Here is a 14,330-nt window from a genome sequence, read left to right as displayed (position 1 = left end):
ATCACAATGGGGTTTCTAACTGTTCGGCTTGTGAAAGCAAACCGTTGCATTGTCACTGCAGTGATTTCTGGGAGGGGCAGGGCCGAGGCATAGGCTGGAGAGACTCCAGCCTCAGGGAGCAGAGTAGGAGGGGGCGCACAATTCATTCAGCTGTCATTCCTAATTGGGTATGAAGCAGAAAGAAATAAGAAAAGGGGATACATGGCAGTGACTGCAAGCCAGATAACTAGATATTAAGGAGTTGGGGAGGTTGTGGGCCCTGTGGCCCTCTTAGTTTAATAGCAATCAGTGTGTGACAGCTGGGGTGGGAGGGATGGAGGGGCGCACTTTGGTGTCTCAGCCTTGGGTGCTGGAGGACCTTGTCCCTGCTCTGGGGAGGGGTGTGACGCTTGATCCACTCACCTCCTTCCTGTTCTACAGATTAAAGGGAAAGGGCAAGCAAGTTGTTACAAACATAGACCACCTGGCTGAGTGGATGTGGCAGAGTTACGGAGGGTCTCGGGATGCAGAGTGTGATGACAGGACCCAAGTTTTTTAAATGTGTTCTTACTTCAACTGTTCAAGTGTTTCACCCACAAGAAGTAAGGGCTGGTTCACACGGGCGTCTGCTGAGCTTTTGCTTGGCATTGCGTTTAAACGCCAGCGTTTAAAAGCTAGCTTTTGAAAGCTTTTGAAAAGCGTTCAAGGCTAGCAGTTCTGGTCTCTGCTATTGTTTCCTCGCGTTTACTGCCTCTGAAAGCAGCATGTTGCTTTTGAGACTAGACGCAACGCTGGGATCTACTGCCAGGCTTTCATGAAAGCCTGCAAAAGCCAGCTCTAAACGCTCCCATTCACTTGCATGGGATGGCAGTAGATCCCAAAAAACGCTGCGTCTGAAACGCTGCGTTAAACGCCACCAAAACGCCCGTCTGAACCAGCCCTAACACTCAGGTTTTCACAAAGCTGGTGATTAAGGTGGAGAGCACTGCTGAAGAAGCTGCAGAGCACTGGAGACCATAAGGGATCCAGCAAACCTGAACTGGATATTTTTAAAACTGTTTCTTCTATTAGGTGACAAACGTTAGGAACCCACTGATGTGTGGTATGAGAGCATAGTGTGGTTGCACAAAGGTTAGTAATGAAGAGCGTGAAAAGAAAATTATGGAATCTATTTACTAAATCAATTCATTTCCGATTCTCTTCCTTGCAACTATGGCAACCATTCTCCACAGTTTCCAAACCATCGACCGTCAATCATGCCCTACTGCTTCAAACCCTACACTGAAGTGGTATCTGTGACTCAGTCCTGATCTGGTTCTCTTCCTACCTCTCTGACAGCTCCTGCCAGACCTCCTTTAATAGATCCTCCTCCTTCTCCACCCCCTTCACTGTTGGGAGTCCCTCAGGGCTCTGTCCTCAGAAACCTACTCTACTCCCTCTACATCTCCTCCCTTGGCACACTTATCTCCTCAACTGCACTCAACTACCACCTCTACGCTGATGACACCCAAATCTACCTTGGCAACCCTGATCTCTCCCCCATGCCCTTCAGATAAAATCTCCAGTTGTCTGTACACCAGCTCCACCTGGATGTCCGAAAGATTTTTGAAATTCAAACTGGAATAGACAGAACTCTTTCTATTCCCACCTCGTTCATCGAGCCCTCTCCCCAACATCTCCATTGCTATCAGCAACTCGTCTATCCACCTGTCCCTCAGACGGGCTGCCTGGGTGTGTCACCCTCAACTCTGCACTCTTCTTCATCCCCAACATCCAGAATGTCTCCAGGTTCTGCCACATCCATCTCCCCAACATCACCGAAATTCGCCCCTAACCCCAACACTGCCAAACATCTGGACATCGAAGAGGGAGAGCTGCATACAGAGGAGGAGGCTACAAATGGAATAAAGATACTGCAATGCATGGTAAAAGGGAGAAGCTGCCCAAGAGAGCTAGCTGTACATGGTGGTGGGGGCTGCTGCAAATGGAGGAGGGGACTGCTGTACATTGATGTTACACATGAAAGAGGGGGCTGTTGTACATGGATGTTACACATGAAAGAGGGGGTTGTTATACATAAATTGTGTGCAGGTGTGTGTGTGTGTGTGTGTGTGTGTGTACAGCAGTGCAGGGTGTGTGTGTGTGTGTGTATATGTGTGTGTGTGTGTGTATATATATGTGTGTGTGTGTGTGTGTGTGTGTGTGTGTGTGTGTGTACAGCAGTGCAGGTGTGTGTGTGTGTGTGTGTGCACGTGTATGTGTGTGTATAGCAGTGCTGGTGTATGTGCAGCAGTGCAGGTGTGTGTGTGTGCGTGTGCGCATGTACAGCAGTGCAGGTGTGTGTGTGTACAGCAGTGCAGGTGTGTGTGTGTACAGCAGTGCAGGTGTGTGTGCATGAGTGTGTGTGTGTGTGCATGAGTGTGTGTGTGTGTGTGTGTGTGTGTACAGCAGTGCAGGTGTGTGTGCGTGAGTGTATGTGTGAGTGTGTAAAGGAGTGGAGGTGTGTGTGTGTACAGCAGTGCAGGGGTGTGTGTGCATACAGCAGTGCAGGTATGTGTGTGTGCGTGTGCGCATGTACAGCAGTGCAGGTGTGTGTGTGTGTGTACAGTAGTGCAGGTGTTTGTGCATGAGTGTGTGTGTACAGCAGTGCAGGTGTGTGTGTGCGTGAGTGTGTGTATGTGTGAGTGTGTAAAGGAGTGTAGGTGTGTGTGTGTACAGCAGTGCAGGGGTGTGTGTGTACAGCAGTGCAGATGTGTGTGTGTGTGTGTGTGTGTGTGTGTGTGTGTGTGTGTGTGTGTGTGTGTGTGTGTACAGCAGTGCAGGGGGGGGTGTACAGCAGTGCAGGGGTGTATGTGTGTGTGTGTACAGCAGTGCAGGGGTGTTTGTGTGTGTGTACAGCAGTGCAGGGTGTGTGTGTGTGTATATGTGTGTGTGTGTGTGTGTGTGTGTGTGTACAGCAGTGCAGGTGTGTGTGAATGAGTGTGTGTGTACAGCAGTGCGCAGTACAGCTTATTTACAAGATATTAGTCTTGTGAAATATTATGTAATATTCAGTTATTATGTACAGATCTGTACGCTGACGCCTCTTCTCTCCCAGAGAGAGAGGGGAGGAAGCCTATATTGTTCATCCGCTCCGGTATCTGTGACGTGTGGCTCACGCATGGAACATATATATTCAGCCATGTGCGTCAATAAACAGGAATGACTTTTATCAGTCGCCTTAACGATCATTATAGAATCTGGTCCCGCGGTTATTCCTGCGTTTCCTCCAGGTACAGCGGTGAGAGGGAAGCGACAGACAATGAGCAGCACAGAGGATTATTCACCTCTATTATCTCTCCCAGCCGTGGGATGTGCAGGCATTAGCTGAGCTGTCTCTCATGAGTCTCTGAAGACGTGGGCTCCTTCTTGTGGGTTCAAAAAGAAGATTGACGTTTCATCATTGTTTCACTTATTTCAGGAAACCCGCCAAGTCTGGTTATTACTTAATGGAAAAGTATACTGCTGCTTCTTCGTTCTGGAAGTTTATCATTCGCAAACGTATTTTTAGGACTTGTTCTTTAAAGTGGATCTGAGATGAAAAACTAACTATAACAAGTAACTTGTCTGTATATCTTATCTAAAGTTTAGAAAGTTTACACAGCAAATCTAGCTGCAAACAGCTTCAACAGTATATGATCATTTCTTCCTGTGATACAATGAGGGCAGCCATATTCTGCTTGTCACATTACACACAGGCAAGCTGCTCTGCATCTCCACCCCTCAGCCTGTGAAAACTTTCCTCTCCTCCCCTCTGCCGCTGGTATCTCTGGCCGATAATGCCTCTTCCTCCTCCCCAGACTGAGCTCCCATGTGCCCTTGCTACATGAGACTACGAATGCCTAGGCACTGGAGGAGCTGTGGGCGAGGATTGTTTAGTTTTAAAGATAATTAGGGTATAAAAAAAAAGTGTTTGGCTTGAGGAATGCACTATAAACTATACGTAAGGGGCACAATTATGAAATGTGTAAAAGTTTATCTCGGACCCACTTTAAAGCAGCAGGGGCAGCCATACTATCCCAGGGAAAAAAACACCACATATATAAGTAGATAAATACTTGTTCTACTTACATAGCATATGTATTGTACTGTCCATGCTTTGATTTCAGTGAATTTTATATAGTAAATAAATAGAAAACTGTTCCAAGCATTTTCCATCTTTACTGCCTCTGAAGCCAATCCTGATGTCATTTCCTCCTTTACTCATTTTTTTTCTCCTAGAAACTGCACTGATCTATCTAGCTTACTTTGTAAACACATGTGAGCACAGCATAGACTGTATTTCAGCAGCTACTGCAGAGGGGTGAGGTGTATTTCCCTTCTCAGCCTCCTATCATACTGAACTGCCCTCAGCCAATCAGTGAGGAGCAGGAATGTGGGAGGAGAGATTACAAACTTCCCACTCGTTGGCAATGTACCAGAATAGAGCCAGGCTGACTGAGATAAGAGTCATTCTGGCCTGGCCTGTAGATGGCACTTTGCTACTTGCATTTCTGATAAGATGATCTGTACTGCTGTGTGTTGTTGCTGGTTCCTGTTTATGCATGCTGGAGAGGAGGAGGGAAGTACTGCTTTATGTAGAGAGTTGCTGAAGCTTGTAAATAAACTTAGTTCCAATTACTCTGCGATTACTGAACACAACAAGAACAATGATATACTTTCACAGATTATAAACTTTTATGCAGCAGATAATCTCCCCATTGCAGTCTCTCTAATCTGGTAATAGGCAGGTCTTTACATTAGCACACTCGCTGGATTCTAACCACAGGAAGTCTAGTTATTAAATCCCACTCCCTCAGCCAATCACAAAAGCCTTGTTTACAACATCGACTCACATTAGCAAATCAATTTACATGAAGCTACTCACAGCCCACTTGCATACCTGAAAGCATTTCAAAGCCTATAGATCTATGTTATGTTTTATGAGAGCAAGTTTAGGCTTGCAAAACTGTTTATACTGTTTATGTGGTAAGATCTTATTGATTATTATAAAAATGCTGAAGACTGAACATTCTTTATTAATGCGATAAGGAAACAGCATTTAGCATTGCTTTTATTGTACCTGAACTTGTGCCAAGGTTGGTGGTCACATGATCAGTCTGTCTCTCTCTCTCTAGTCTCTGGAACTCTATGAGTCAACAACACCACCAGCCACGGAGTAAGATGAACGAAGAAGTCTTGATTGAAGAGCTTTGTACATGCATGCACGAGAACTGTCATCCTGGCAGGATCTGGACTCGATCCCTAGGCTGTACAGACACATTGCTAGTCTCCAGGCTAACGATGCATTCTGTTGGTATTTACGGGGGGAGGATAAAAGGACCAACACGTATTCCAGCATTGGTGGTGTGGGTGGAGAGAACAATGCTCTCAGCCAGCGCTTGGCCGAGTCAATCCACGAGACGGCATACTTCATGATTACTGGTACAAATGCCATAAGATTAGCGAACGGTAGAATCAGCACAACCCGTGGTAAATGGGTAGGGGCGGAGCTACCATGAAGCTACCTGAATCACGTGATTCAGGCAGGAAAATCTAGTGGGGGAATTTGGACAAACAGTTTGGGCCACCTGGCGCCTGCCTCCTCTCCGCTCTCCGATCCCTCTTCCTGGCACACACACTATCCTCCTCATCCATGCATCCCCATCCTCATTTGACACCTTCTGTTCTTCACTATGACATCATGGTGAGCAGGTGAGGTGTGAATATATGCCTCTTATTGAAGCATGCTAAGGTAAAACCCCATCACTGACAAGAGATCACCATGGCCAGTCAGAGGGGAAGTTTTGGCAAGTGACTAGAGATGGGCCGAACAGTTCGCCCGTGAATGGTTCCAGGCGAACTTTGGGTGGTTCGCGTTCGCCAGCGAAGGCGAACTATTGCGGAAGTTTGGTTCGCCCCCATAATGCTCCATTAAGGTCAACTTTGACCCTCTACATCACAGTCAGCAGGCACATTGTAGCCAATCAGGCTACACTTACTCCTGGAGCTCCACCCCCTTTTAAAAGGCAAGGTTCTCCGGACGTTTTGCTCACTCGTCTTCCTACAGTAATCAGTTAAGGGACAGCTGCTGACAGACTCTGCTAGGGAGAGCTTAGTTAGGCTTGTTAGCTTGCTCCTGGCAGATTGTTATTCCTTATATAGCACCCCCCAACAACTTCTCCCCTCCTCCCTTTCTCCTCCCTTCCTCCTCCTCGGCACAGCAGAAGTGTGCTGGGCCCATAACCCAGAGGTTGATGGATCAAAACCAACCTCTGCTAGGCATAATTTCATTTTTGCACCTCGCTTTATTGCATGGGCAAAACGGTTTCCATAGCCCTGGAAGAGAAAGTGTAATAAGGGCTCTGCCTTAACATAGATATTACGGTAGCTAAGACTACTCCTAGGCCTTTCTTGTAATTGAAGAGTGAACTGTGACACCACACTTAAAAAAAAATAAAACAAAAAAAAAACAGCAAACAGAGAAGCGTCCCCATATTGGAGCTTTGGATTTGGTAAAGTCTTAAGCCTATGGCCTCAATTCACTAAACTTATCTCCTGTCTTTAATAACTCTTCTAGAGTTGTTACCATGGTGATAAGGCATGTAGTATTCAGGAAACATTTTACCTCAGGCAAACCTAAAGTTAACTCTTCTGTCTTTAACCTCCTGAGCGGTATGGACGAGCTCAGCTCGTCCATCACCGCCGGAGGCTGCCGCTTAGGCCCTGCTGGGCCGATTTTCTTTAAATAAACTGCAGCACACGCAGCCGGCACTTTGCCAGCCGCGTGTGCTGCCTGATCGCCGCCGCTCTGCGGCGATTCGCCGCGAGCAGCGGCGATAGAGGGCCCCCCTAGCCACCTGAGCCCTGCGCAGCCGGAACAAAAAGTTCCGGCCAGCGCTAAGGGCTGGACCGGAGGCGGCTGACGTCAGGACGTCGGCTGACGTCCATGACGTCACTCCGCTCGTCGCTATGGCGACGATCTAAGCAAAACAAGGAAGGCCGCTCGTTGTGGCCTTCCTTGTTTATTCTGGGCGCCGGAGGCGATCGGAAGAACGCCTCCGGAGCGCCCTCTAGTGGGCTTTCATGCAGCCAACTTTCAGTTGGCTGCATGAAATAGTTTTTTTTTAATTAAAAAAAAACCCTCCCGCAGCCTCCCTGGCGATCTCAATAGAACGCCGGGGAGGTTAAGTTAACTCTCCAATCCTTAAAATAACTCCAGAGTTAAAGACAGGCTGTTTATTAACTGCATGTGAAAATAACTACAGAGGAGGCAAATTAACTACAGAGGAGGTAAATTAACTACAGAGGAGGTAAATTAACTACAGGAGAGGTAACTTAAGGAATGAAGAGGTAAGATTACTCTCTCACGTGTGGAGGTAAGTTTTCTCTTGCCTTATTATCTCTAGCATTATCTTAGTGAATTGAGGCCAATGTGTTGTAAATGACACAAGTAAGCTTTAGGTTAGCAGGTATGGTTGCATGGCCACCTAGCTTTTCATCCTTCCAAGGCCAGCTAGGCTGACTTCAGTCTGTAGTGTTGGTAGAATAGTGGTGAGCATAGCTGCCCTCCAAGCAGTTGACCTGGGTTCGATTCCTGGCCAATGTATGTGAGTTAGCTTTTGACATCCTACAAATCCCTAAGCAAGCTCATTTTCTCTTGGATATATCACAATGGTACATGCTAGGCTGACTTCAGCATGTAGCATTGTAGTGTGTTGTGTTGGTGGTATAATGGTTAGGATAGCAGCCTACCAAGTGGTAGACCTGGGTTTGATTCCTGGCCAATGTATGTAAGTTGGCTTTTGACATGCTACAAATTACTAAGCAAGCTCATTTTTCTCTTGGATATATCACAATGGTACATTATAGACTGGCTTTAGCATGCAGCATTGTAGTGTATTGTGTTGGTGGTATAATGGTTAGGATAGCAGCCTACTAAGTAGTAGGCCTGGGTTCGATTCCTGGCCAATGTATGTCAGTTGGCTTTTGACATCCTACAAATCCTACAATTCCCTGGTAGACAAGACCCTCCTCCGGAGGAGGAGGATTACACTTCCTGATGTTGTAAAGCAGTGTAGGCCTGCAATTCAACATTCAATGAGATTTCTAACCTTAAAACAGTGGTTTGGATCAAATCTAGGTTTTTTTATTGAGACTTTGACGTGTATCCCACTCAATCATGTCTCTGTACAGGTTTTAGCCCGTTTGAAACATCTTTTTCATCATTTTTCTGGCCACCATAATTTTTTCTAAATTTCCAAGTTCGCCTCTCCATTGAAGTCTATTCCGGTTCACGAAAGTTCACGCGAACCGAACTTTCGCGGTAGGTTCGCAAACCGAAAATCGGAGGTTTGGCCCATCTCTACAAGTGACCAATCAGGCGCGGTTGCTGGCACTAGACCGGCCAAACACAGCCGGTCACTCCTACTTGTCAAGTGCAGTGATTGGCCCAGTGTTGGTGCCGTGGTCCCGCCCGCAAGACCATCTGCACCAGTTAGCAACAAAAGCAGCGAGCGGTTGTGATTGGCTGGTTTGGTGCCAGCACCCTCGCCTGATTGCTCGCGTACCAAAGCTTCCCCACCTCAATTATCAGATTATTATAGTGCGCATACATTACTCAATTTTCCATCAAGCGATTTACGTTCAACACTATTTGGGGATCAAAAACAGTGTGCGGTCGTTCTATAATAAACTGGTTGTCCACACAAGCGAGATCCTGGCGAGTCTCCTTCACTGATTAATCTAGCCTGTCGTTTCTTTTGGTTTTGTGCCGGTGTTTATGCATGTGCTGAAGCCAAAAATCGATTCTGTGTTGATCGAAATCATGCGCACATGAGCCAATTTCCTTTACAACCAACTAATATTTTTTGTGCTGTCTGGCCGAGAAATGTTGTAGATTCGGTCAGATATTGGACAAATTGCACTGACCGAGCAGAACACATTCGATTCACCTGACATTCGTGAAATTGTTATATATAAAAAAAAAACAAAAAAAACAGAAGTGACCCTCCACAAACACATAATGCTTCCAAAGAAACAGTAGGTGAACCAGTGCATATTATCCATCCAGGAGCCTGCCTCTTCAAGTGGTCTGAAACTCAGCATTTCTTCTACAGCCTTAAACCTACTATCACAAAAAAATGTTGTAGCAGAACAGCATTCAAAAAGTTAAAGACAAGACTTTGTTCTGCAGTGGAAAGCTCCTTCAGCTTATGATGCGCATCCGAAGAGGTGATAACATTATTTTTTGTTTACATTCCTCTGTTGCTACAATTAGTTACAGCCAGCCACATGCTGAAACAGAACTGTTCTCTGGCTGACAAGTAGAGACCGATGAGACATTTTCACTAGACAGCTGCTGTATTTATATATTAAAATCTATTAATTAAAAGCAATGGCAGCTTTCAGAGCAGATAAACTGTACTTTGGGACCTTGTGATTTGTAAACAGGCAATATTACCTGTGCAAAAAAGCAAACATGGTAACTGAATGGGTAATAAGAAGTAGGAAACACATTTTTATTGAATGTTAGGTCAGAGTTTTATCCCATTGTTGTGTAATCAGATATTCTTTCACTCACCCTTATCTCGGTGTGTATGCTGCACTTGACTAGCTTGAAGTTTTTCATCAGGTTGGAGCTGTTGCTGTGGAAACACACTTTAAGGATGCGCATCTCCTCCTTGCTGACATCTCCATCAAGCTGCGGTTCTGTGGGGGGTCCATCGGACCTCATTGGAAGATCAGACCTCATCAGAACATCGGAAATCTTTGGACCATCGGACCTCAGAAAGGTACCTCCCCGTGAGCGGCTTATAGGGTCCAGCGACATCCTGGATCCGTGTGTAAATGGCTAAGATGAAGTCATCATAGATCTGTGGATTAAAATGAGAGCCTGTCAGATGCCATGGCATGTCCATGGTAGTATACAGCCTAGGTCTGGCAAGGTCAGTCTTCCATGTAGGGAAATCCTAAACAGGTTTCTATCAGAACCTCCTTTGACTGAGTAGATACTCCCTAGTCAATGTTCTACTACATTTTTTCAAAACCTTTTTTTTTTACTTGGACATCTCACTACAAGAATACTTAGTATTGATTAGTTATTGGTTATTGGTCTTTGTCCTTGATTTGTTCTTCCCAGAGATCTCCCAGTCAAGGTTATAACTACACAACTCCCGATCAGCTAGAGCTAGGCACAACTCAGCCATAAATCTACCAGGACTTCTTCCAGGTAAGGGCTTTCAGGAACTTTTGCTGACATTTTCCCAGCCCAGGGACATCGCAAGACACACCCTACCACACCTCCACTCACACCGCTACCATACCTGCAGTCACACCGCTACCATACCTGCAGTCACACCGCTACCATACCTCCAATCATACTCCTATCACACCTCCACTCATACCGCTACCATACCTACAGTCACACAGCTACCATACCTCCAGTCACACCGCTACCATACCTCCAGTCACACCACTACCATACCTCCAGTCACACCACTACCATACCTCCAGTCATACTTGTAACGATCGGTGGGCGCAGAGAGTATCTGATTACCGGTGATCTGCAGTATCACCGGAAATACAGATATATACCAGATTATAAGTGAACTGCAGTCTCACCGATAATCCGATATACAAACTAACCTCTGATCACCTGAATAGAGTGTAGTGTTTGGTGTAACTGTAACACTAAGAGGACAAGGCCTCAATGCAGTAAGGAGTACTGCACAGATTCCTTCCGCAGACCTGAGCTCTCCAAGATGGGAGGAGTCAGACTGACAGTAGGAAGGGATATCTGAAAGTGACCCTCAGGAGGAAGGATCGCTAACAGAGCGAGGAACCGCCTCTAACGGTAAGGTCGGTTCTCGAGGTCGGACAAGCCAGGTCGTACACTCACGGACAGATAAAGTACAGGATCAGGAGGCAAAGGCAGAGTCAGAGTACAGGCAGGGTTCAGCAACGGGGTATCAGAAATATCGGGGTACAAAATCAGGAGGCAGAAGCAGAGTCAAAGTACGAGCCGGGGTTCGGCAACAGAGTATCAGAAATATCGAGGTGCAAGATCAGAGTTCAGGAGGATAGTCAAGGCAGGCAAAAGTCATAACAGATAATCACAATCAAACTAGTACTTTAGCTATCAACAGAATCTAGCTTAGTGTAGGATTACAGCTCCAGCTGGTCCCGGCACACTAACGGATCTAACTACGGATCTGGGTGCTCCCACATATGTGAACGCAACGCCAGACAAGGAGCAAGTGAACAACCAGCAGTATATATACTCTAGGACCTTTCCAGGACCTCCCTAATTGCTGGTCCAATGGGAGCAGTGGAATTTGTCAGCTGACCCAGCTGGTCAGCCGACACCCTTCTAACTGCTATTTAAATTCTGCCTCAGTGCTCGCGCGCGTGTGTAAGTCTGAATCTTGGTGGACTATCAGTCCCAGCCACACCAGTACTGTTTTGCAATGTATCTAATGCGGGGGTCGCCTCTGATGTGGATTCCGCCGTTACCAATGCGGATTCCGCCGCACTGCCCATGCGGCATGCGGCGTTTTTTCCGCGTTGTGACGCCATGCTGGACGCGGAAACAGCCGCCTCACCTCGAGAGACGGCGGCTTTTCCGCGTTTCCTCACAGTACCCCCCTCCCGAGGAGTGGACTCCGGACAACTCCCACCAGGTTTCTCGGGATGTACAGCATGAAATTCCTTCACTAACTCGTCCGCATGCATGCGGTTCCTAGGTACCCATTGCCTCTCCTCAATCCCGTACCCCTTCCAATGTACGAGGTACTGTACCGAGTTCTGTACAGTACGTGAATCTATGATCTTCTCCACTTCGTACTCGGGTTGGGCATCCACCAACACGGGAGGAGGAGGAGTGGGACCCACCTGGACTGCTGGTTTAAGAAGGGATACGTGGAAAGACCTCACCCCCCGCATGCTGGTGGGAAGGTCAATGGAATAAGTAACATTATTAATCTTCTTGGTCACGGAAAATGGGCCCACAAACCTGGGACCCAGTTTGGCAGATGGCTGCTTCAGGGTCAAGTGACGCGTGGACACCCAGACTAGATCCCCTGGCCGAAACTTCCATTCCACGGACCGTCTCTTATCTGCTTGACCCTTCTGACTCTGGAACGCCTTCTGTAAATTCCCCTTAACAATTCCCCAATTGTCCCTGAGTGATCTCTGCCAATCTTCCAGTGCTGGAAATGGAGACGAGACAACTGGAAAAGGGGAAAATTTGGGTGACCTCCCTGTTACAATCTGAAATGGGGAAAACCCAGACGAGGAATTCTTTAAATTATTTTGAGCGAATTCCGCGAAGGGCAAAAATTTCACCCAGTCACTCTGCGCCTCAGCAACGTAGCATCTCAGGAATTGCTCCAGGGATTGGTTAATGCGTTCTGTCTGCCCATTGGTCTGTGGGTGGTAGCCTGACGAGAAAGACAATTTCATGCCCATTTGGTGGCAAAATGCCCTCCAGAATCCAGACACAAACTGGACTCCCCTATCAGACACAATGTCTTCCGGAATGCCATGCAGCCGGAAGATGTGAATGATAAACAATTCAGCCAGTTCTTGAGCCGAGGGGAGTCCTTTCAGGGGCACAAAATGGGCCATTTTGCTAAACCGATCGACTACCACCCAAATGACCGACATGCCTTCAGACCTGGGAAATTCCCCCACAAAATCCATGGACAAGTGGGTCCATGGCTCACTCGGGGTGGGCAAAGGCTGCAACCTTCCTACAGGTGCCAGCCGGGAGGGCTTACTCTGGGCGCACACCGCACACTCCCTAACATACTCCTTGCAATCTGTTGCCAAGGAAGGCCACCAAGCACACCTGGCAATCAGATCCTGCGTTCTGGCAGCTCCAGGATGACCAGCATTCTTATGGGCGTGAAAGAGTTGCAGAACCTGTAACCGGAATGGTAGTGGTATGAACAAGACCCCTTCGGGTTTCCCTTCAGGAACCTCCTGCTGAAAGGGACCCAAGATCTCTGTCCACTCTTCCCAAGACTCCGTGGCGGCTAACACCAGTTTCTGCGGAATGATGGATTCAGGAGTGGGGGGCTGTGCTGTCTCAGGTTCGAAACACCTGGAGAGGGCATCTGCCTTGATGTTTTTGCTACCTGGAGTGTATGTGATTATAAACCTGAATCTCGTAAAAAACAAGGACCACCGGGCCTGACGGGGACTAAGCCTCTTAGCCCCCTCGATGTACTCCAAGTTCTTGTGGTCGGTGTAAACAGTGATCATGTGCTCTGCCCCCTCCAACCAGTGGCGCCACTCCTCAAATGCCAATTTGATGGCCAGGAGCTCTCTGTTGCCTATATCGTAGTTTCTCTCCGCCGGAGAGAACCTACGGGAAAAGTACGCACAGGGATGTAGTCTTCCCTGTAACCCTGATCGCTGAGACAGCACAGCCCCTACCCCGACCTCCGAGGCATCGACCTCAACAATGAACGGATAAGTGGTGTCGACATGTCTCAGGATTGGTGCGGAACAAAACAATTTTTTCAGACTAGAAAATGCATTCTGAGCCTCCGGAGACCAGTGGGTAGTATCTGCCCCCTTTTTTGTAAGACTGGTAAGGGGTGCAATGATTGTGGAGTACCCTTTTATAAACCTCCTATAATAATTTGCAAAACCCAGGAATCTCTGGAGGGCTTTCAGACCCACAGGTTGCGGCCATTCTAGGACAGCTGTGACTTTAGCGGGGTCCATTGACAGACCTGAGGTAGAAATCACATACCCCAGAAACGTGACGGATGTCACCTCAAAAATACACTTTTCTAACTTGGCATAGAGTCTATTCTGTCTTAATTTGTTTAGGACAAATTTCACATGGACCCTGTGTTCGGGGAGGTTATTGGAATAAATTAATATATCATCGAGATATACCAGTACGAATTTACCCAATACCTCCCGGAATACCTCATTGATTAGTTCCTGGAAGACGGCGGGCGCATTGCACAACCCGAAGGGCATCACCAAGTATTCGTAATGCCCGTCGGGTGTGTTAAAGGCCGTCTTCCATTCATCGCCCCTTCTAATGCGGATTAGGTTGTATGCCCCCCTCAGATCTAACTTAGAAAAGATCTTTGCAGTAGTGACCTGCGTGAATAAGTCGTCTATCAATGGTAACGGATAGCGATTTTTCACCGTGATTTTATTGAGACCTCGGTAGTCGATACAAGGTCGAAGACCCCCGTCTTTTTTCTTAACAAAAAAGAAACCGGCCCCAGCAGGTGACCGAGAGGGCCGAATAAACCCCTTGGCCAGGTTGTCACGAATGTAATCCTGCATGGCCAACTTCTCGGGAC

At 47.2% G+C, this 14,330-nt stretch overlaps 1 protein-coding gene across 2 annotated transcripts in view; it reads right to left on the bottom strand.

Moving 5' to 3' along the window:
* PTK2B (protein tyrosine kinase 2 beta) overlaps positions 1-14,330 on the bottom strand; it is a 286,197-nt gene that overhangs the window by 149,897 nt on the left and 121,970 nt on the right. For both annotated transcript variants that reach the window (XM_068280093.1, XM_068280094.1), the window contains exon 2: positions 9,581-9,872. In XM_068280093.1, the coding sequence (XP_068136194.1) occupies positions 9,581-9,829 (249 nt within the window). In that variant the 5' untranslated portion in view covers positions 9,830-9,872. The remainder of the gene's footprint in view (positions 1-9,580; positions 9,873-14,330) is intronic.

The sequence above is a fragment of the Hyperolius riggenbachi genome, chromosome 4 (assembly GCF_040937935.1).
Source record: "Hyperolius riggenbachi isolate aHypRig1 chromosome 4, aHypRig1.pri, whole genome shotgun sequence".
NCBI classification, from domain to species: domain Eukaryota; kingdom Metazoa; phylum Chordata; class Amphibia; order Anura; family Hyperoliidae; genus Hyperolius; species Hyperolius riggenbachi.
This window is presented reverse-complemented; position numbering and strand designations above follow the sequence as displayed.